Here is a 24,914-nt window from a genome sequence, read left to right as displayed (position 1 = left end):
TCCGCCATGTTTGTTTATATCGTAAACTGGAAGTGTTACCAGAAAATTGCCGCTAAATAATTATTATCTCTATTAAAATTATACACTGGCAACTGTGCGACAGAGACACCACGCCTTAAAAGTAGGTCTTTCTCTAGACCGTTCTTAAAGTTTAAAAGAAAGTAGACCTTAATTACGTGGAATAAGGTTTAGTTTATTTCTTCATTAAACCTGCAGTGAACCTTCCAGTTATACGTAGTATATAATACTTCCATGGTTTCAAACGAACTGCCATCTTGAAATCCATCTTCAAACTGTGAGAATACTAAAATTCGGGACATTCGTTAATGACTAAAATAAATATATTTGCTCGTAAATTCATACAATCTTATCTGTAATAAATATATCTTTATCTGTACTGAAAATGACAGTAAATAAAATTTGAGACAATTTGAAGTTGGCATTATGGTAAGCTGTCATGAATCAATTGTCATTTTATACGAATAGTAGTGTCTGTTTTTCTGCAATTTCACGATTCTACGGTTTGTTTTAATTAAGTCCAAAAAGTGAATTTATGATATAATATCGTCACAATTTTTTATACAAATCATCGCCGAAACGCAAGTTTACATTTTTATTATATAATAGCTATAATAGAAGCAGTACAATAAATTCTTAGCAACATAGCCGTCCACGCGGAATTGTTTGTTCATTGTAATGGAAAACCTTGATCAAAGTAACAATAAAAACGTGTCGCTCAGTTTAATTGCCGAATATGGCTCGGAATCCGACTCGGAGGATACGAGATCGAATGATAATACAGGAAATGAAGATTCAGATGCCGTGGAACTCAGTGAGATGGTATTGAAGAATAATATTATTAATGCCTGTGCTCACGGGCCGCTATCGGAAGGTAGTGAGAGCGACGTGGGGGTAACGAGACATATGATAATAGACAGCTCCGAAAGTGGAGTTGTAGAATATGATGTAACAGAGTACAGGGACGCAGACAGTGATTCGGACTCCAGTTCAGATGACTCTAGTGATAGTGATGTAGATTCAGTTAAAGATATTGAAGAATTATCTAGCGGGTAAAAACTATTTACACTTAGTATATTTAAGACGTCTTTTTAAAATCTTGTATATTTTAGTTATCTATATAAAATCTAGTATATTTTTTGCTGTTATCTTTACGATACATTTTTAGAGATGAACTGGAGGGTAACAATCGTGGCAAGCTCGATCCTCTGAAAGTACATGGAGAGTTAGGGCTGGATGACTTGCCACCTATAGAAGATCTTGCCATTAGCCTCCCAGCACAGGAAACAACTAAAATTGGAACCATTGCCAGTGTAGTTGATAGATTAGGTAAATATTTTTTTTTTTTTAATAAAGGATTTTGTGTTAAAAACTTTTTCATAATATATATTATCATGTAATATATTACATAAAAAAATCTTTAAACAAAGCAATATATTATGTCGATCAAAAGAAATTAGATATCTTTATTTATATTAGAACTCTAATTACTCTATTAATTTCATTTCAAAGTTCTGAAAACTTCTTCATCAAAATTTAAGACACAATTTCTTTTCAATTCCATAATGAATACCATAGAATATTCAAGATATAATGAATTCAATGTCAAAGTTGCTTGTCTTTACAAGTTTTTAAAATAAAACTAAACTAAAGACAAAGCATATGTTAATACTCAAGGTCGTTGGCACATTGGTGATGTAAGGGATGCATAATATTTCTTACAGAACCAATATCTATGGGCAGTGATTACCACTTACTCTCAGGCCTATTTGGCTCACATATAAAATTAATAATTAAAAATATGCTTACAGTTATAGTTCGGGCATTCCCTGAGACTCCAGCTGTGGATTTGGATAGCATTCTTTTTCTAGAAAATGGAGCAAAAGCATTAGGAAAAGTGTTTGATGTTTTTGGACCAGTAAGTATACTAAATTAATTAGAAAAGTAATTGTTAATTGTCAAGATTTTTCCATTTAAAGTTAAAGTAGTTCACTGCATTCACTTTGAAACAATTTAAAAAATATCTCTTTCAATGTCAGTCTGTCAATTATTATACAATAATATGAAATAAAACATACACTGCGTCAGAAATGAATTGGTAATGTAGTAAATTCTAATATGATTTAATTATAAAATATTAGTACTTTTTATAAAGAGACATAATCTTTTTCAGTATTGACTATTTAAAGCTTGACGTTGAGATATTTTCTTCTTTTTTATTATTAAGTAAAAATCATAGTTAACAGTGAAGTATGGATATTTTAAAATTCGAATAGTTAATATCAATTATACTCAGGTAATAGATGACCTCTATTTTATGGAATAATGTTTAAATTACTAAAAGAACTATTTCTTTGTATTCCAATATTTTTTGTTCATATTTATCTTTGTGTCTATCTAATTTAATTAATTCAATGATCAAATGATTTATGTAATTCATAATGTAATAGGCTTTATGCAAGCCGGTCTACTTAGTTCTTACTTACTCTATCGATTAATATCAATAAATTATTACATTCTTTTGTAAATATTTACTAAGTAAAGTTACTGTATTTGAATAAGTACAACTTTTACTCAACTAACAATTGAATACATTGATTAGGTAACAGAGCCACATTACTGTGTACGTTTCAACTCCCTGGAGCACGTGAAGGAGCGCGGCGTGCAGGCCGGTATGGAGGTGTTCATCGCGCCTCGCAGCCAACACACTAATTATGTCTTCCTCACCGAACTTATGAAGTGAGTTTTTTTTAAATTTATTATAGTATCTCCATGGACCTGTTCCTTTGTTTTGATTTGATTGACATTATTTTAATGTGCCTGCATGCTATTATTGCTAAGCAGTGATAGCTATTAATTTTCATGAAAACCAGCAAGCCTCTCCGGAACCTTCTTATCCGCCTACCTTATATTATATGTTAGGCTACTCGCAAAACTCAATCTCTATGCTCTGGTTTATAAATTGACTAAGCCCATGCCACAAGCACAAGAAATATATTACGCCTTACTAATAATAGACAAAATATTGTTGTAAGATGGTTTATATAGTATATTAATTTTCGGTCAGTCTCAATAGCAGTAGATCATAATACCAATATAAACTTAATTCCAGAGTAAAAGGATCTGATGCATCATGGTTGAATGATATCGAACCCCCACCCAACCACATTGACTATTCAGATGATGAAGAAGAAAGAAAAGCTAATAAAGCAAAGAAGGATCAACAAAAACAAAACAAGCAGCCTGATTCGAGTGATAATGGGGAAAATTCTAAAAACCCTCCACCTAGAAAGATGCTCGAAGCGAGGCGCAATCACCGACCTTCAGACTCGAGCAGTAGGTTTGGGGGTTCAAGTCGTGGTCGCAGTTCGGTACCACCCGGTTTTAGACGGAATCCTCCTCATTTCGCAAGACCTCAAAGACCATGGGACGATCAAGAGATGAGAACTCCTCCACCGCACCCCAATGTAGACCCTGGTGGTCCATATCTCGCTCCCCCAACGTTCAATCCCATGTATACGCCCTTTAATCCTGTAACACCACCCCCATATGTGATGAATAACAGACTGCCATTTGGTAGAAATCCAAGAATGCATGGAATGCCCCCAATGAATATGCCTCCGCCTTTCAGACAGAATTTGCCTATATTCGGTTCTAATTATTGCAACATGCCCGGACCACTGCCGCAATGGGTCCATGGCCCACCCCCTCCCCCGGGCACGTAATTACACGCAGTTTTACAGTTCAGAATGTATAAATAAATATATTTAGTCAATAGCTAGTGCTGTGCTAAACAATACTGGTTTGCTTATCCAAATATCTATATTTATAATTAATAAAAACATGGTAAAGAGTGAAGCTGTTTTTATTTAATTACTTTCAGTGTACTTAAATAAAATAAAGATAAAATTGCAATAAAATATACACTTATAACACTGAACTGTAATGGAAAGGCATAATGTATAAACGGCTTGCATCATCCTTATCTTCGTGTAAAGTTTACACAATATATAATATGATTGCAAAGTTTTATTTATAAGATGCGAGGTTTATATTAACTATAACTCGCATTTTATTTAAGATTACTAAGATTTTGTATTAATAAAAGTACCATAATTATTTAAAATTAGTTTTTGTTCTTTGGTAAGAATCCTTACACTAATTTGATAGAATTAAAATATATTGCTATCTCATGTTTGGGGCTAAAATAGGGATAGTACGTATTTAATTTTTATCAAATTGGAGATTGTGTACAAGAGAGTTGGTACCGTTTTCTAAAGTTGTGAATTATATCTGGTTATACACTTATTATATTTTTTTAAAAATATAGCAGCTGTTATTGTTTCATTGTTATACAACTTACCATCACTTCCTACTAAAACTACATATATTTTTTTAGCAGTCTCTACATATACAATTACTTTTTAACATTGTAGTTTTACCTTGTACATTTTTTAATGTTACTAATGTATATTTTAAAGGTTTTTAAATATTAACACACGAGGTAAAAAATTAAAGACGAATTATATTTTGTGATTTCTTTATTAAATATTTCATTGTTAGAAATTAACTAACGATCGAATTTCATAAATGTTAAAATAATAAAAAAAAGTTTATAATAATAAAGACTACAGCTAAAAAATACTGCTCTTGGACTATGCAGAACTAAACAAATGTTATTATTTCTGCTGCCCTTATATTGACGATAGTCAACGAAACTGGTTAAAATAATTAAAAAAAATTTTGCACTCACATGATCACAACGTAAAATGATAGCCATTTCACAATACAAGAATATAAAAATCTTCTCACATCACAACTAAACATATTTTTCATCTGTTGTCTGAATAAAATATTGATTTTGATTGTTATAAAACATTTCGAGTATAATTGCGTAACTTAATCTCGTCAAACATTACATTATTCAAACTTAAAATACATATAATATAAATTACTAAAAAAAGTAGGTTATGACGAGATACAAAACTATTATTAAAACAATATTGTTATAAAGGTCGCTGTTAATTTGAACGCAGTGGTATCGTTCAATATTTTTTACATCAGTTAACTGGCAGTGAACAAAATAAATTTTGAATATATTAGAACAAAATTGATTGTAATTTTATAAAATGCACTGTTAATTTGATTGTTTGAATGCAAATATAAAAATAAATGCAAATGATTTTCATCAATTAAACATCTGATTATACCACTGCTGATATTTCGATAAAAAATATAATTAGGGAAACAATAATAAATGCAATCAACCGGGCAATCACACTTCTAACATTCCATAAATAATTATTTTTTCGATTATTGCCAAACCATAAGGCCTTTGTTCATCAATCAACATCTGATTCACTTAAAAACCTAAAGACTTTTGTATAAGAGTATACACGTAGAGTCACCTACAAATGTTCCTACATCTGACCACGGTTTTGCACCGCAAATTTCTCCAGTATAAAATATATCGAGATAAAAAAGGCACGTTTTGTCATAAAGTTTGATTATAAACCACGTTTTTTTTTCTGATGGAATTTAAACAATATTGACACAATGTTTCGCCTGTGTATTAATAAATGTCAAGAGATTGTAGTTTCAATGTGTTTATCATTAAACAGATGTTGATTGCTAATCAAGTGGCAAAAGGAAACGTACTAAACTTAACGACAACACAAAGCCAATAGGGCCCTTGTAATTTTAACTTAAAATCGAACCTAATCTACTAAATGTGGGATATAAGTTCACATTGTATGGGAGTAAATGATCGCATTAACTTATCTTTAGTTATAAAAATACAGATTCATTTCGTTAAATTAACACACAGTAATCTTAGCTTGCCGTTTGAGACTCATGACAATAAATGCCTCTTGGGCTTCTTACATTCGTAAGTCGATGAATCGGTCTTAAATAAAATATAAAAAACCGATGAAATTAAATAGAAAACGGTACAGAGCAGTCTTCCATTAAATACGTAATAAAATATCCTTTAAAGAAAGCGTACCTCAAAACGATTCGACGATATATCACTAGTAGTGAACTACGATTTAAGAATAATTTGATCTCATAATATAAACTTAAAGACTAAAAGAAATTATATTTAATCAGCTACGATTAGTTGAAGGGTTACATTTTTGTATCGATTATACGTTAGGAACTATACTACTGTACAGATATTTGAAGAAAATAATTTCTTAAAAATATTCATAGTAGCGAGTTAATACTTTGAAGACGTCCACTATAATGCGACACTTCCGCCGACATGAAGCGTAAACGAACATAGAATATACTTAAAGGAACATAAAGGTAATCCCGAGGTTGGCTGTCTCACAGCCGGCGGCCGGGCGAGGCTGTCCGCGAGGGGTTATTGCATACTGCGTTACATTAACTCTACGATTACACATTACAGCAAAATGATTAAAGAAATATATGTTATTATATATTACGTTCATAAAACGTTCTGCTAAAATAATTAGCTAACATCGTATCACTTGTTCGTGTGGTGTTGCCGAGTTTATAATATTTAGAATATTTTTTTTTTAATCTAAGACACTACGCTCTACGATCTAATATTCACAGAGATTGATACATTTAGACATGGAAAGGCGAAACAGCGTGTGCTTACTACACGATAACTCCAATACTTCAATGGATTCACTTTAACATAGTTTATTATTAGCAAAATAATTCCAAAATTATCTCGTCTTTATTTATAACGCGGTAATGTATCGCCTTTAACAAATAATTCCCCGCGATATCAATAAACACGCTTATTAAAACTTAAGATTACGAATATTAATTATAATAGACAGCCAATCAGACGCTACTTATGAATAATCATTAAAACTACTAAAAAATTTTGATCCTAAAATAACGATTTGTCAGTATTTTTGGGGGAAAACAGAATATTGACGTTTCGTCAACGAAATCACCTTTCATCATTCTCAACGTGAACGCTACCCACGTAAGCGTACATCATATTGTATAGACATCATAAAATTAGGCTTGATCTTACAATTCAAGCTCACTGAGATCTGTAACCGCATCGTACACCGCGGCGGCTCCGTGGGCAACTAGCTTAACATAAGTACGAAATACGCTGAAGGCAACACAGTACAATTTTATATATCTACGTTCCACCATTACAATATTTAGTAAATATTTATTACTCCTCTATGTAGAGTTTCGGAAAATATTATAAATCTATAGTGATTATTATATATGATACATTGTACATGAAAACCTCCTTATATATATTGCATTCGAGTCTCACTAATAGATAATTATATGGAAACTACATTTTCCTACTTCGCAATTATTTTCGATTACTATAAACAATCGTTTAAAGTGTACAAAGTGGCAGTCATCCCGGGTTTTCATGTAGAATGTCGACAGTTGTGACTTTTGTTCTTAATGATTGTGTCTGAATGAGTATATCTGTTGTTTCAACATATAAAAAGCATGGCATCCGTGTGTGACATTAGGAAAATACTTCTACATACATATAAAATCTTAAACTATAACTATGTTTAATATGGCTCAGATTATACATATCGGAGCGACGAGCGACAATGCGGCGCCGTTCGACCGTCGGGTGACGTCACTGCGCGACCGCCAGCGACGCAACGGGCACGTCAAGCCACCCTAACGGGGCCGCATTATAGAGTCGTCGCGTTATCTACGTGTGAAAAAATCACATCGATGCCATGTTTTCTAATGTCTTTGTAAAGCTTTAGCAATTACAATTAAATCTCCAGTTCAATAAATTACATCACCAATTTAAATGCATTTTCGACAGTCACTTAGTTTTTTTTTTATTTATTCACTTCGTAACGATCATTGTAGTAGCATTTCAGAACCACGATTAGGCCGCTGAGACGTAGACTTCAACGAGGAACATCGCCGCAGTATGTATAGTGTACGCGATATCCAGTAAAAAGCATTAACACTAAACAGTTAGGAAGACATCATAATTCTAATTCCACACACCTGTTCCATGATTGCGATAATGATTTCCTAAGACACTTATAGTCTTGAGAAAGATGGCACAAGCAATTTCTTATTTAACGATCAAAATCTACCATCCATTAAAGCGCTAGTGAACTCGCATCGATTGCATCGGGATATGAAACGACAACGGGCGACCGACCTGCCACACGAATGCTACCACAATAATATTTTAGCTTAGTGTCTACCCCAGAAGTACAAGAGCCGATAGTAAAGAGTTTCATCCATCTCGTTAGAGCCGTTGTAGGAAGACGTTCGACCTATACGAATATAGGATATTTTGTTCGGAACAAAATGGACGAAATTGGAAACTGGTATAGATTGTATGTCACCATTATTTATTTAATAATAATGCGACATATCGAAACTGTTTGGTGAACGAACTGATTTAAGTTTTTTTTTTTTAAATAATTACTATGCGTTATGGTTAAAAACGATTACTTTTACTCATTACAACTCAGTGTAACATTTATCGAGTAGGTTAATAAATAATAATTTCAATTATTCGATCACTCAATAACTAAAGTATGGAATGTTGTACAAAAACATATCAAGGGCCGAAGTCCAAAATCAAAACACAAGAGTCCGTTCACTTCGCACATTTCTCAATCTATTTCCACTTGAAGGGTATCAAGAGGACGGGGTAGACCCTAAGGTTCTCACATTATGTGTTCTCGACGGGGCGGATGGTGCAGTCGCCCACCGTGGTGATGGGCGTGATGGTGACGGAGCTGGGCGCGGCCGGCGGCGCCCCCGGGTCGGCCGGCGCCGGCTCCGGCTTGTCGTCCTTGTCGTCGCAGCTGGGCGGCAGCTTGACGATCTGGCAGTCGCCCACCGTCATGATCTGCGTCTCCACGGCCACGGGCGGCACGTCGTCGGGCTCCACGCGCGACGAGTCCTCGTCGTCGGAGGAGGACGACGACACGTCGATGGTGCGCTCGGCCGCGTCGCCGGCGCCGCCCTGGTCCGCGTCCACGTTGCGGTCGGGGTCCACGCTCGTCACGCCGTACGAGTACGCCAGCGGGTTGTACATCATCTCGGTCAGGTAGGAGAAGTCGCCGAACGGCAGGTTCGTCGCGTTGTAGTTTTCGTTGGGTCGCCCGTCTGGAAATCGTATCGGGCGTTCAGTACCGTTTGTTACGCGACTGTTTCCGACTCCCCGAGACGCGAACATGCTGTATTTTTAAACGGAGTGTGCATCACTCGGGTTTCGAATTAGCGCACCGGAATCGTTGAATGATTCCGTAATTTCTCCACGGTATGTATTTTACATTCCACATGCAATATTTTATTATCTTATACGAGAGAGCACACATATATTTTGTATATAATTATGATTGGTTAGACACGGGCGAAGCAGGCATATTAGTATGGTAAAATTTAATAAAATACAATTCTCGAAGTCACAATATTACTACAAAAAATCATATGGCAATTAATATATTAAAATAAAATACATAATTTACAAGAATACACCCCCGTTATAAACTTAAACTAGAGTTAAAATTCACCTATATATACATAATATACCATTTAATTCCTTTTAAAGATACCGCCACCACAATAAAAGACACGTACTGAACTAAAAGAAAGATTTTTAGTATAACGTTGTATACAAATACCGATTAGTACTGACACTTTCCCAATGTATGTATTTAAGGTAGAATTTAGTTTTTCATGCCATTTAACGAATGATACTAACAAATCTTGCTCATTTCTGCGGCTAGCCCGTACTGGATCGGTAATGACATATCTATACCTAAGGAAAGACTTCATTAGCTCAGCGTCTCGTGTTCAGCGCAGTCAAGTTATAATACTCGTAAAATGTATTTTATTTTTATTTTAAATAAATAAGATCTATTAACTCATCTACGCCAAAACACATATCACATTCAATCCATTGTGTTTTTAATTCGTTTGTATCTTTGATCTTCTGACATAGTTATAAATCAAATCGGAATTCCTTTATTCAATATAGAACTAAACTTATTGACAAATTAGACACTACCGACGGTTCAGAAATGAAAATACACTGACCTGAGGAGAACCGGCAAATGAAACTAATATGAATTATTACTTACTTTGGCCGGTTATTAGTATAAACCTATTTATAATTGATTGGAGGCATTTTTACAAACAAAATTGGGAAAGCAACTTTATAAGCAAGTTAGAGCAAAATGGCTATATTTAACTGATTAAATTAAACAGTATCAATCAAGTAAATTTTGGACAAGATCACATACATTACTCTGATCCCAATGTAAGTAGCTAAAGCACTTGTGTTATGGAAAATCAGAAGTAACGACGGAACCACAAACACCCAGACCCAAGACAACATAGAAAACTAATGAACTTTTCTACATCGACTCGGCCGGGAATCGAACTCGCGACCTCGGAGTGGCGTACCCATGAAAACCGGTGTACACACTATTCGACCACGGAGGTCGTCGTAGGAGGTCGTATTTCACATTACTTAAAAGCATAACTATAAAAGTGGCTGCCTTATTAAGGACCACACAATGTAAGAAAGAGAAAACAATATTGCTAATCGTTTCTAATTACAGTGTACGCTAGACAATCAGCAACAATGGTATTCTAATGTGATTCTATTTGAACATAAAAAAACAAATGGATTGCATGAGATATAAAAAGAAATAATAAAAAAAACAATAAGCAAATGCTATGAGGCACAGTATTTGCACACACACACACACACTCACTCACACGAAACAATAAACTCTGTTAAAATTAAACATCCTACTCGAGAAATTAACAGGGAAAAATAGTCAATTGATTGTCAACCTTATTAATAAGTGTTATAAGATTTATAATAGTTTTTTATGTTTTATTATACGGAATGTTTGGTCATTGTTCATGTTTTATTAGACGATTAATCATAGGTAAAAAATGTTGAGTCATTGTAAGCTTCCATATGAATTTTGGGCAAGATTAACTAATTATTATGCTCTGTATATTATTATATGGGTTTTTTCCTTATTTTTTTATGTATTTGTCATTTTCGTAATAACAATTTAGTTAGTCATCTCTCGTTTGTGAAAAACTGCAAGATATTACAAAGTGCTATGTTCTTTATTTAAAAAAAAAATACGACCGCGCCTTTGATTCTTTTCAATCAAGTAGACCATATTGGTAATAAAATGAATTTATTTATTAAATAATCACTTTTTTTTTATTATATTTTATTAATTGTTTTTATATTAATGTACATTATGTGTACAAATATAGACCCTATGTGTTAAGAAGCATTTTATAACCTCAAAAACTACAGAGAAAAACTATAATTTTAAAATAAGAACGCTTATAATCTCTCTATTGACACAGAGTATATTAACGTAGACAAATAATTCAACTTATTTAAAAGACGTGTTTTTATATAATAAAGATCCTACAAAACACTACATATAAGTAAGCAAAGGATATAATATAATAATTACATACATAATACATTTGAAAAGGTTTGGAGTCTGCTGGCAATGTCAAAGTCTCCTTTTGATTATCTATATCGGATCTGTTTGTTTTTTAAATAGTTTTTTTTAAGTGGAATGAAATCAATCGGCGTGTCATCATGTGGTTTGTGTACTGACCAGATCGCGGCAGGAAGTAGTTCTTCGGCGGCCGTCCGCGTTTCCGTTTGAGCAGCAGCTGGTGCCCCGTGAGCGCCCCACCGGCCACCGCGCCGCTCGTCAGCACGCAGCCCTCCATGTCTGCGAGCACAAGGGATACACTGTCACGGCGCTCGGGGGAAGGGGAGGGGGTGATGGCGGCGTCCCGGCGGAGGCGGAGGGGGCAGTTACCGAGCGAGGTCTTGGGCGGGCGGCCGCGGCGTTTCTTGACCTTGGGCGTGAGCGGCAGCGGCGTCTTGCGCGGCCGGCCCCGCCCGCGGCGCGGCGGCTCCAGCAGGTCGTTGGCCAGCAGCTCGTTGCGCACGGGCTCCAGCGTGGAGTTGAGCACGACCTGCCCGCGCGGCGGCAGCATGACGTCCCCGCTGGCCGTGAACACGAGGTGGCCCGACTCGCGGTGCGTGGTGCGGACCATCCCCGACATCACCTCCGAGTTGTTCTCGCGCTTCACCTCGTTGGCCATGTCCACCGTCGGGTCCTCCTGGAGAAGTTTTATTTGTTTTGATTGCACCTAACGTTTTGAAATAATATCTGATTAGCGTTGTGTTCTGTTAGTCTTTTTGCATCGATGGCGAGTTTGGCCCGAGGGACCGAGTGTCAGATTTAGATTTTAAAATATTGAAATTTAAATTACTTTTTATAAAAAAAATAAGGTAACTTATAATTTCCTAAACAATTACTTTTTAATAGTAAAATAGAAATTTCATTGAAAAAGCGTGCTGTTAAAATGTTATAGAAGAAGAAAGAAAACTGAGATCGTCGAAATATTTACTCGGTATTTGTATCGATGCAAAAAGTATATGATATTATAATAGTAGAACAATCGGTTTAGTCGGACAGATATTAGTATTATTTCAAAGCGTTAGTATCAACGAACATGACAAGTCACAGTGCAGTCGTCGTTAGGTAATAGGAGCTCAGGGACAGAGGGATGAGGGGGAGTGCATGCAGAGGGAAGGCGGGCGCGGCTACTGACCCGCTCGCAGATCTTGGTGTGCACGCGCAGCTTGTCGGAGCGCGCGAAGGAGCGGCCGCAGCCGCCGCACGTGAAGGGCCGCTCGCCCGTGTGCGTGAGGCGGTGGCGCGTCAGGTGCGACGAGCGGGCGAACCTGCGAATAATTATATTTTTTCTAATTCATTTTAGTCTTTTGTCTTGCCGGATCTTCTCGGTTCGATGTACATTCCGAAATATAGTGTAAAATAACGATTCAAAAGTGCGTACTTAAATAAAGTATATTATCATCTGATTTGAGAAGCCAATATGGAAGGCAAGCTAATGGTACAAGAGACATTCTTCTCCTACAAACTTTTCCTTTAATTGTCCTTGAATGGTGGACCGGTGGTAATGTTTTAATTTGACAACCAATAAGTAATGTAATGCTTCTATATTGAATAAAGGAAGTTGACTTTGAGTTGATATAAACACACACTGTAATGCCTCACTCATATTTCAATGGATAACAATCCGACACAACCGGAAATTGTACGCGCTTTCCGAGCTATGAGAGTGAAATATGTTGTTAGCTCTCCAAAATTTCGACCTACAGTACGATTCTGTAAGATTTCACTTTGCATCTCACTCTTCAAATGTCGACAACCGACTTACGGCGTCAAATCTATATACACACATTATATAATATCACGGTATCAGTTTCTGATCATTTACACTCATATTCTGAGGTGCTCACCTCAATAATTATTACAGAATACCTCAACAGCTGGAAATCTCTTCGTAGAAAACCCCAACTATTAATCGGTTAAATCGAGAATCCAGACCTGGACTTCGGGATCTGACTTATTAGAACAACAAGGAAGTCAATGTGTGTGTGTTTGTTTACTTACGATTTTCTTATAAAATTGCACACATCGAGTTCTAATATAACATTTTTATTACCTAACATCGCAGATGTCGCATACATGTGGCCGTCCGTCCTGCGACTCATTGGCCGCTGTGTCTGATAGTGAACCGCTCGAATCCGTTTCTTCATCGTCGTCCATTCCTTGTTTGCCTTTTTCTGTAACATGAGTCATATCAATTCTATTTGACATTGTTTCTTCTAAACTATAGAGTTCGAACGTTAATTACAAGTATAGTAATCTATATAATAACATCCTAACTTATATTATTACAAATGTGAGTTTGTTTATATGTTTGTTACGCTTTCACGTCTAATGGAACAAGCGATCGTCATGGAATTTTACAAACACGTTGTCAAGCGTACAGAAAAATATATACCTCTCCCTCACACACGCGGGCGCAGTAGCGGGCGGTATGAGATGGACATATGTAGTCAAATTTTAACAAGCTTTATCTGTTTTAGATGCATATGTGTGTAGTGTAGATATACAAATGATAACAGCGAGCTCTAGCACCTCACCGTCTGAATCGTCGTGTTCATTGTTGGTAGGTTTTTGCAGAACCGCCAGCTGGACCACCTTGATGCCACCGGCCTTTAAGTCGTCAATCTTGGATTCATTGCTGCCGTTATTTGAGGTTGCACCTATAATAAAAAAATATATAATCAAACTCATTCGAATTAAAAAAAACCACACTTTTTATCGGACACTCGGTTGGAACGAAGTCGCTTTCGCCACATATTATGTATTAAATAACAAACTAATTAAATGTCAAGAAATAAAATTGTTATTAAATATAACGTATGAATTAAAACAATAACAAAAATAATATTATATTTAACCGTATATAATAGAAATAGACGGAGTGAGAAAGAAGGGAGAGGTTGATAATGATAGGAAGATAATGCATGACTTTATAAAATAGTCTCATCATATTCCACCGGCAAACAGCAATACTTGGTATTGTTCCGGTTTGAAGGGTGAGTGAGCCAGTGTAACTACAGGCACAAGGGACATAACATCTTAGTTCCTAAGTTTGGTGGCGCATTGGCGATTGTAAGGAATAGAGATTATTTCTAACAGAGCCAATGTCTGTGGGTGGTGGTGACCACTTATCGGATCAGACGGCACATTTACTTTTCCACTTAACTATTTAATAAAAAATTTAGTGTATTAAATTAAGTACGCTTATCATTTTTTGTCAAATACATTTTATATCAATGTGAAAATTAATATTTTAATACGTTGCGAAGTTAACACGCACGCAGGGCACGCAATTACAAACAATTATTTTGTTTTTGATAATAAATACAAGCAATATAATTACACTTGCTTCCCTTTCGTATTTTATATTAATTATTATGAATTTATATTACGTAACTTTTTTTTTTAATCAGTTGTTTTTTTTATGCCATATTTGTAAAGTCAATGTCTTGTATTTTTTACAACTATCCATTTGATTTTAATTATATTTTACAATCACTTTTTATTTAATTCGCGTATCCGGTATTTACCGCTTATTTTTACAACTATACATTTCTTTTTAAGCTTTCCAAGGACAAAACATGTTTTTTGAAGTATATTTGACGGTTATTAAAAAAAAATCTTAATATAATTTTGATAAGAATATTATTATTGGATTATCTGTAGCACACAAACCGTCAACCCCCAGTTGAAACCTTCGAGGGGTGAATTAAAAAATCCATGTCCTTCCCCGGTACTTAAACTATCTCTTCACTAAATTTTATCTAATTCGGTTCAGCGGTTTAAACGTGATAACAGACAGAGTTACTTTCGCATTTATAATATTAGTATAAATAAAAAGAAGTATTAAAATAAAAATAAATTGTTATAATAAGAATATGATATAAATAAATAAATATTATTATACTGTACTTTCAATATTTGTTGAATAATTTGTGATTCAATAAACTTTCATTTTTATTTATAAATTGCGGTTATTTTTTATGTTCTTCATTGAAATTGAATTCGTTTTTTTTTTTTTTTTTTATTGCGTCAAATAATTTGTCCAAAATTGAAGACAATAAATTGTCAATTGCTTTTTTTAATCTTCGATTTTCAAAAAAATACACAAATAAATATTAAAGATGTTATGTTCCTTGATCCTATGATTTCAATTTCTCACGAATCGTTCAAATGATAATGAAAAGAGAAACATAAAGGATTGCTTAGCGTTAGCATCTTGACTAATATTATAAAGTAAGGTTTTTGTTACGGTTTCTCTTCGCTTCGGATTACCAACACAACTGACCATCATTAAATTTGCATACACGTTGCCAAAGATACCGAAAAAAGGACATAGGATAACACCTGTCTAATCACGGGAACGAAGTCGCAGGCGAAAACGAGTTACTTATAAGTGAGAGGCACCTTACCAGCACAAGTTACCACCAGTTCAATAACTCATATAGTTTTTAATAATTATATAATGAAAAGGACTATTGCAACCATCTTAATGAGACCTCTGGAATAAGTCGTAATAATGACAGATCTGATGGACTGCCACTGCTGTCTTAACGGAGATGAGTCCTTTAGTGAGACGCTATATGAGTAATCATATGGACCCCCTCTCACATCAGGGAAACATTGTTAAAGGCTGGAAATACTCAAGCGAAAAAATGTCGCAAATATTATTTTAATTACAAGTGATATCGTTGTGACGTAGTTGAATTCTGGTTATATTTTGACAATTAAAAATCAAGTAAAACACTCGACAAGTCTTAAAATAATTGGAGTGAGAAAGCTAAAACTTTTCTAAAACATAACATCCCGTCTCATTGCCTCCACTGGTGACGACGGGACGGCTGGTTCTTGCTCACCAGAGAATCAGGATTTCTCATGATCATTATTTAGGAGCTCATCAGATTTAATCATTCAGTTCAGTTTCGTAATGTCTTGTATGATTCTTGCTCTATTCGTAAGTAACACAAATTGTACTTTTTTTTTTAATTATGCGGATGTTACATAGATTAAATATTTAAAATTACGTTTTTATATAATATGCAAACTACAACAAAATTTAAAAATATTCCTCATTACTCCGCAACGACTGTTCTTGCATTTTAATTTAAAAAGACATTAATTATAATATTTTTTAGAATAAATGTCAAGTCGTAGGAATTATTGTGTACTGAGAATAATATTTTTCCACATCAACATCCGCTTTTGTAGAATAATACATTTAATTTAGTTGTAAACTGTATATTTTAGTTTATTTTTAAAAGGTTGGCAGAGTAGCTGTTCACCTTCTGGTAAGTGGTCATCACCTCCTATACACATCAGATCTGTAAGAAATATCAACCATCCCTTACACCGGCCTTGAGAACGTTGCTTTATCCCTTTTGCCTGAAGTCAAAACGGGCACACTCACCGTTCAAAACGGAACACAACAATAATGATTTTATTGCTGACGTGATGCAAACAGAACGATATAATTACGCATATTTGATAATAATTTTCAGGCCAAAAATTTTGATAGTTTTATTTACCGAATAAAAACTTAACAAAAAAATATTCAACTTTAAATTGTTACGTCATTATCCTAAAGGGTCTCACCGGGTTTCCATGTGTTGACATTGGTGCCTTTCTTATATTGCTAGTTGAAAATAATTTTGGGCCATTTATCAAAACCTCCTTTGTTTAATTTAGCTCCATTCGTTTATTTAAAACAAGGATAACAACCCCCTACTACTATACCTATAACTAAGGATAACAACCTTCAATATTATTTTTCTTCAAAACTATGATAGATTTTTAAATGAAACCGAAAAGACAATAAATTCGCATGCATTAAGATTGATTGTTTATAAAACAAGGTGATTTGTGCTTTGTTGACATAAATATTCGGTATGTTCATAATAAAGGCACCGATGTCAAAGACGACAGTGCAGATTTCAAGTGTAAACCCGGGGAGACCCTTTCCAGCGGTTGAAACTGCAAAGGGTAATTGCTTGTAATAATAATATTATTCACAAAAACCTTCCCATCTTCGAAGCGCACTAAATCTGTCTTCTTTTGTTTATTACCGTGTTTTTTTTTAATAACAGTAATACAAAATAATATATAAATTCAGTTGCTTTAAAATAAAAGACAGTTTTAAAGTATGACAGTGTTTCCCATTTCATTGCAAGTATCTACTTACAAGCGGAGACTCGCTATTAAATTGTGAGCCGTGAAAGGAAATTACACTAAATTATTGTCTTGAGACCATTCTATTGTTGTTTCGCCTCGCAAAATAAATGCGTCATTATTATCTTAAAATTTTAAACGTCCAAGTTTTATTTTATTTATTTCTCGTGAAAATATTCAAATATTATATTTATTAAAGGCAGGTGGTCCGATTTAACGTGCTATATTCATTTCGATTAATTTAAATTTAAATTTCGTCGATATTGAAATTCCTATACCCTCAAAATTTTTGTTGAGCTTATCGGTAAATTGGCTGGCGGTGAGTGTGTCTGTCCATTAACACTGGCAATGTTAGCCTTAGTATTTAAAGCTGCCAGTGTAGACCCTTTATACGCCGGAACTTCAATATTTTTTTTGCATGTGTTAAATACGAATATCACAGCTATGTTGTAGTTTTGTAACGGGCTGTTTCATGGGAAGATGATTTTAAATATACCAACCAAATATATTTTTTTTGTTAAATTATTAACATAAAGTAATTGTGAAAGAAGTATTTATTGTAATTAAAATATTATATCAATTAGATTATGTATTTTTTTTTTAAATGTTTAAGTATATTTATAATTTATGGTATAAAATGTTTTCGTTTTCGTTTATGAATAAATCGTGTCGTATATTTCATATTATATTGTGTTTCAATATACCCGTTCTCGTATTAACTGAGGATCTCATACATATTTATGAGCATAAGTCGTTTCAAGTTGCTTAAAAAAAAGTATTTAAATTTTTTTTTTTTTCGAATAAAGCGTGTTTTTTATTAATTTTTATAAAGATTATTTTATCGAAGTATGTCGTTTATCCTCGAAAACATATCTGTAATAACCGATGCCTAATCCGTAATACTAAATATTAAAATAATTTAAGTGTTGACCCAAAAATGACCTGTTATGATCAAAAAACTTCATTTATAAACATAGCAATAAACGACCTTAATTTAAGAATATTTAATTTTTTTAGTCGTATTATATTTTTTGATGATAAATTTTAATATTTATGTAATAAAAAATAAATAAAAACCTGTCACTTTAATAATTTAAAACTTGTTTTAGTCGCTACAGTATAATATTATCAAAATATTTTGGAAAACCCCAAATAATATAAGCTTGGCAATTATATAAAAATAAATTATTAAAAATAATTATGATATACTAGTTCCGCGCTGTAGAATCTCTCATTTACATACTTCAATTTTGCTTTGAATAAATTTAGTAATTATTATTAGTATCTAAACAATTAATAAATAACTAAACTACTCTACATATTATACGGCAAAATCAGCTTCTTAAAAAAAATAGCTAGTAAACGTACCAATATGGGGAAGTTTTAGAGTTGCCATTAAAAATAAATGTATAATTGCGACTTTACAACGCAGGCTCTGGGACCTCTACGGCTTGAAAAAAGTGTAACTGTTTTTAGCATCAAATTTTTTTTATCTTTAATAATAATTATTATTTTTACGAATTATATAATAACAAACCATTCAGTTTGATAACATATTAATTATATTTTATTTCGAGACCTCGCTTTGCAATATTTCATGATTACCTACGAAATTTAATTTGTATTTGTTTACTCGTTTGGGTGTGACGGTATGACAGATAATAAAAACCTTTCACATTTAATAATATTAAGTAACATTAAAGAGCAATAAAAATTAATTGTTTCGCAATCAATTAAAATTATATTACGAATTAATTCTCAAAATAATTGTATTAAAAAAGAAAAAAAATATATATTAAGGGTTATGTAAAGTTTAAATATATATATTATTTATTTGTTCATTAACACTAATGATGTATATAATTATGTTTGAAACAATCTTCGACTGTGAAAGTATTTTGTATAATTAAATTATTTACGTAAAAAATATATATATATATCCGTCCGCTAAGTCTAATTAAATATAAAACAGTATTGCTATAGTTCACACTATATAGCAACTTATCAATATATAATTAAAAAATTATAAAAAATGGCGTTTTTTTCAATGGATTTTAATGTGTTTCTTTCCAGCAGTAGATTTTTGAGAATCAATAATTGAAATGCTTAAATATCGTATAGAGACGTTGCCCTTGACTTTCGACCTTTTTGATTTATAAATACCGGGGTTAATACAAACAATATACTACACAACGTTACCCTCTCTTAGGAAACTATACGCAGACTAAAACGCGGGGTCGGTTTAAAAAATACAATAATATTTTTCATAATAAATATCCGGAATTCTTCGTGTATATAAAATTTTAATTAAATAAACTTAATTTATAAATGTAATTTGATTAACCATTGTTCTAATTTCATCCTTATCTACCTTAATGAGATTAAAAATATATTATTCGAAATTCCATTACGCGATGTAGTCATAATTTTATTACAATCCAAGTCGCCGTCTCGGCAAATTAACGCGAGCGCTCGAAATAAAATATAAATAATGTTTGCACGAAAATTTTCATTTTAAAAACAACAATGAAATAACGCTTTAAAAAGTGATATTTGAGAACGCGTCGGATTCAATTCGAATAGATTTAATAAAAATATTTGTTTGCAATTGAAAAAAAAATCAGCGCGTACTTGTATTAAAATAGGCTTCCATTAACCTTGAATTTATTTCGTATTGTTATTTAAAATCCTACAAATAAATAAAATCACACGTATCGTTATTATGTACGTTCGACTGATTTATATTATATAATTTTTTTTATTATTCAAATTTACGTTAATTATATATTATAAAGGTTTAGGTTATCTGTAATTATAATGAAACAAATGTGTTCTACTAAAATATGGCAGGTTAAAGAACTATTTATGAATTATAATTATGTAGTTCTATATTAATTATGAATTCGTTATACTGACGGCTAGTTGATGTTAAACTGTCGCTACAGGGGTAACAATGACAATTGACTTAAAAACTCTGCCTCGTCGTTTAAATGTTCTCTGAGGAAACACATGCGAGCACAAGATGCATTAGTTATTGATCCGCTTCGAACTAAACTCGACGGTAACGCTTTCGTCCGCTATGAGCTATAGGAATGGTTTTTTTTATACGTTACTACGTATTTTAAATGTACACAACTACAAGAGTCATACTCGTAATAGGTGTCGGTTGGTGGCGTATTGACGATGTAAGGGTTAATATTTTTTACAGTGTCAATGTTTATAGTAAGTGTTGACCACTTACCGTTAGTTGGCCTATTAGCAAGTCTGCCTACTTATTTTAAATAAAATGTTTTATGTTACCTAATGAAATAAATATAAATAATTATTTATCTTGGATGAAAATTAAATAATATACTGTTATTTGAAGTCTTATTACAGCAGTGCGATTCTGTAAAGAATTACTTTGTATATCGCTCGTGAAATGTTGACAACCGACTTATGGTTTTACGACATTTTGATAAGTTTGCATATCACACTCTGACATTTCACATTCGTGTTCTGTAATGAGTTTCGAGTTTCTTACTGAATAGGTCTGCAGATTACTCACCTGGTGATAAAATTTTGGCAGGGCGTTCATCAGTCTTATTGTCTTCTTGGAAGCGAACTGTCATAGCTTTCTTCTTGGCTCGTAACTTCTCGTCTTCTGGGGACATAATGGAGACGCGTTTCTTCGGTCTGTCGTTCTCTAATTCATTTTTCATTTCTGACGCTGCAGCCGCTGCGAATTGAATTTAAGTTGCGGAGGTTTAATTATAAGAAACAACTGTTAAAATATATTTTTAGCATTACATTGTATAATGTCAGAACACTTTTAGTTTAGGTTAAAGGTAGTTTGAACTAATTTTAGGTTAGTGAAAGGTTTGTTTCGTTCGGTTAACGAGTCATCAGTGTGTATACTGTATATAGCCAGCATGTCTCAATATAAATACAACAATTACTCTCATCAGATGATATGCTTACAAAAACGAAAGTAACCTAAACTAAAATAGACGTATGTTAGGTAACTGACTTTAACATAAATAGCATTGCACCACATAGTTCGAGAACCTATTCATAAATAAAGAATATTCGCACGATAACATTATATTTAAAATTATTATCATTAAAACAGTTCAGACAAAAGAACTGACTTGAACAAATTGTTTAAGTTAAGCAGAAACACAATACAAAAGTGCTACAAATTTTATGGTCTACATGAATATTTTCACGTTCCGGAAAAATAAGGAAGCCGAACCACTCCCCGCTCGTAGTTCATCGACATGAAAACTTTAGATTACATGTAGCGCCACTTTTCTTAATGAAAACAGGATAATCAATATTCGTTTTAATGACATCCAATTATTTTTTACGGATACATAATTAAATATCAATGAAAACGATGTAATAAATGAATATTGGGACTGTCTACGTATTAGAATAAATGTTTTCTTAATTTTATTATTACTTGATTAAAAGCCGAATTGTACATTGTCGAAAAAATATACAAATTTATTCATTTTATATAATTAACGACACCTTTATTACAAAATATGAAGCTTATGTTTTGAATCATTACTCAGAAACAAATTTTAAATACAATTGAATGTCAATTTTAAAAAATATTGTTTATCTTCCAATATTTTTTTCTAAATGACATTGCTATTTTTATTAGTATAAATATTTAAAACAGGACATTTACCATATTTTTTATTCTTATTTGGTGGAGCTCGATATTTCGACATTATCTACGAATATCTTGTTCACGAGACATTCGTAGATAATGTCGAAATATCGAGCTCCACCAAATAAAAATAATTTCAAATATCTCGTTTTAAATACTTGTAGTAATATTCCAAAATGTTCTGAAAGTTGATACTATAAATACGAACCAACAAGGTCTCAGTAGTTAGTTAGAATTTAATTTATGTACCTCGTCTGAAAGTTACGAAGACTACGAAGCTCTTTTGATATAAATGGTCTATATAATCTTGTACAGTGTACAGATCAATTAATTCTCGAAGGCGCACCTTCACATTAAATTATCGGCGTTTTAATAAAAACAACTTAACAAATATAAACTAATTTGTACTTTTTTTGCTGTCTTTACTTTTAGCCGTCTCACGCACACTAATACATATTAAAAGCACGAGCGCACTCATACTAATGCACGCTGATAGTAAATTTAACATATAGAGAATCGTTACAAAGTAGTCGTATAAAGCAAAAGTTGTCAATTTATCAAAATGTATTGTATGATAAAATATCATTAATACGTTCACTTTCATAGTTCAATTGAAAAATTTGATTAAACGAATACACGCACGACTCTGCCTAAAATAGAAATTCGGTGTTCGGATAACATAATGAAAAACATCGCTCTTTATAAGAAGGAAAAATAAAATAAAACCGTAACATTATTATGGTAAATATTGATAAAAACAAAAATAGCTTTTACGCTAACGTCGTATTAAACGCTGACAACCTTCAGAGAACAAAATTGTTATTGGGTTCTTAACTACTATCGAATTTCGAACATTTATTTATAAACATTATTATTATAAGCTTGACGAGGAATGGGTTCTTAATTAGATTTGACGTTGATATGAGCTTACGTTTTAGCCCACACTAGCAATTTAAATATTATATAATTAACTCTGTAGTCCGATGCTAAAAGGACCCAAGTAGGTTTTAAAATTTGGTACGAAACGAGCTTTAATCCCAAGGAAGCACATATCTCTAAAACAAGCGAAGCCACGGACGACATTATTTCTCTTCTGATTAAAAGTAAGGGTTTTGACGTTGGCCCTTTTAGCACCAGGCCATAATGATTTTGTAATTGGCAATTAAAAACCTTGAAGTTTGCAGTACAGCAGCTATTTTTAATTTTAATTTGAATATAAGAACTTATTGTCCCCAATGTAAATAAATAAAAATAAAAAAATAAGACCCAATTTAGCTGAAAATTTAATTACCCATCGAACAATGGATATCTGTATTCTAAATTTCTTTTCAAAACAAAGCTTATATATTTTCTGAAGCAACCTAGACAATTGTTATCAATGCAATCGCAGACTGTAGGTATTTGTGCTTCTTCCTTCAACTTCCGCTTTCAACTTACCCCCTAACTTAAACTTGAATTTGACATATATAATAGCATAAATATTTTGGCAACTTTACCACGACTAACCTTCTTGCTCAGTTTGTATACTGGCAACGACACGTTCTCCTGTTCGCGCTGCGTGTCTCGCCTCCTCCATCTCCCTCGCAGCCGCCGCTAGTATGTTGTTCACGGCTGTCTGGGTTGTGGGCATGTCTTCACGACGCCGTCGTCGAACCTCCTCAGCTCGCATCATTGACTGTTGGTACATGTGTATCTGTAATAAGTTTACTAATTACCTCTAGGTAATATAGCATATAAGCTCAGTCACATCTCCCCCCTTACCATAAATAAATAACTAAATATTAAAGTTTTTAGTGGGCAATTATATGTAGATATTGTTATAATAGGTAAATATTCCAGTGATACGCTATTTAAATTTACGTATTCTTAAGTTTTATAATTATTAAATGTTGTATATTAATTTCTGACATTTTACTTTCGTATTCGTTAACAGAATAACTCTGATCTCTCACACACGTGCTTGCATCAAATCCGCTTCTAACAATAGGAAATAGTACTCCTATAACATGTCGATGTCGAGTACCCGACAAAAAACCGTAAATGAAACAGGAATATTTAATAATGGCAATATTACGAATACTATATTCAATTAGTAGCGGATTTTAAATAAATAATCTCCTTAAAAGCGTATCGAAATGCAATTTTCGATATCACTACGAATATTATTAATAAATATAACATTCGGCTGTATTTAAACACGTAAATTCCATAACAATATATTTGTATTACGTCGTATTTAAGTTTTATATCATTAATTAAAATTGGTTAAATATTTAAAGTCTATAAGTAGAGGTTTTAATAATTATTCGTAGCATTTGACACATGGCCTCGATTTATTAAGGCGATTAAATATATTTAACATTAAATGTATATCGTAACACTTAAAATAATGTTAACTTGTCAAAATTATATTAACCAGTATGTCGTGATAGTACTGAATACACGAATAGCGTCGAGAGGTGATGTTTCAAATCCGTGGGAACTTTTTGTAGTGCCAATTTATATTATAAAGACTTTTTTTTAATAATTTATTATTGAAGTAATAAAAAAAAAGAAGAAATTTAAATGTGAAGGCTAAATTT

General features: G+C 33.0%; 2 protein-coding genes across 5 annotated transcripts in view; one reads left to right on the top strand and one right to left on the bottom strand.

Annotated features, from left to right (window-relative positions):
- The first annotated feature begins 463 nt into the window (after positions 1-463).
- LOC125069735 (H/ACA ribonucleoprotein complex non-core subunit NAF1) lies at positions 464-4,345 on the top strand. The gene is made up of 5 exons (XM_047679295.1): positions 464-1,070; positions 1,187-1,347; positions 1,830-1,936; positions 2,621-2,757; positions 3,131-4,345. The coding sequence occupies exons 1-5, from the start codon at positions 697-699 to the stop codon at positions 3,741-3,743; spliced, it is 1,392 nt and encodes a 463-aa protein (XP_047535251.1). The 5' UTR covers positions 464-696; the 3' UTR covers positions 3,744-4,345.
- Positions 4,346-8,395: 4,050 nt separating this feature from the next.
- The window catches only part of LOC125069686 (zinc finger and BTB domain-containing protein 17-like), a 30,698-nt gene continuing 14,179 nt past the window's right edge, over positions 8,396-24,914 (bottom strand). Inside the window, exons 4-12 of one of the 4 annotated variants that reach the window (XM_047679216.1) lie at positions 23,839-24,025; positions 21,220-21,390; positions 14,045-14,167; positions 13,561-13,681; positions 12,643-12,775; positions 11,841-12,177; positions 11,631-11,750; positions 9,728-9,784; positions 8,396-9,129 (exon numbers count right to left, since the gene is read on the bottom strand). In XM_047679216.1, coding sequence (XP_047535172.1) covers positions 8,690-9,129; positions 9,728-9,784; positions 11,631-11,750; positions 11,841-12,177; positions 12,643-12,775; positions 13,561-13,681; positions 14,045-14,167; positions 21,220-21,390; positions 23,839-24,025 — 1,689 coding nt within the window. In that variant the 3' untranslated portion in view covers positions 8,396-8,689. The remainder of the gene's footprint in view (positions 9,130-9,727; positions 9,785-11,630; positions 11,751-11,840; positions 12,178-12,642; positions 12,776-13,560; positions 13,682-14,044; positions 14,168-21,219; positions 21,391-23,838; positions 24,026-24,914) is intronic. The other 3 variants (XM_047679218.1, XM_047679217.1, XM_047679219.1) reach the window with 3 other exon arrangements.

This window comes from Vanessa atalanta, chromosome 16, assembly GCF_905147765.1.
Source record: "Vanessa atalanta chromosome 16, ilVanAtal1.2, whole genome shotgun sequence".
Lineage (NCBI taxonomy): Eukaryota > Metazoa > Arthropoda > Insecta > Lepidoptera > Nymphalidae > Vanessa > Vanessa atalanta.
The sequence above is the reverse complement of the archived record's forward strand: the minus strand, read 5'-3'. Positions and strand labels throughout refer to the sequence as shown.

Coding starts and splice junctions, on each gene's coding strand:
- LOC125069735 (XM_047679295.1), top strand. CDS start 697: ATGGAAAACCTTGATCAAAGTAACAATAAAAACGTGTCGCTCAGTTTA. Junction 1,071..1,186: donor ATTGAAGAATTATCTAGCGG/GTAAAAACTATT, acceptor ATACATTTTTAG/AGATGAACTGGAGGGTAACA. Junction 1,937..2,620: donor TGTTTGATGTTTTTGGACCA/GTAAGTATACTA, acceptor TACATTGATTAG/GTAACAGAGCCACATTACTG.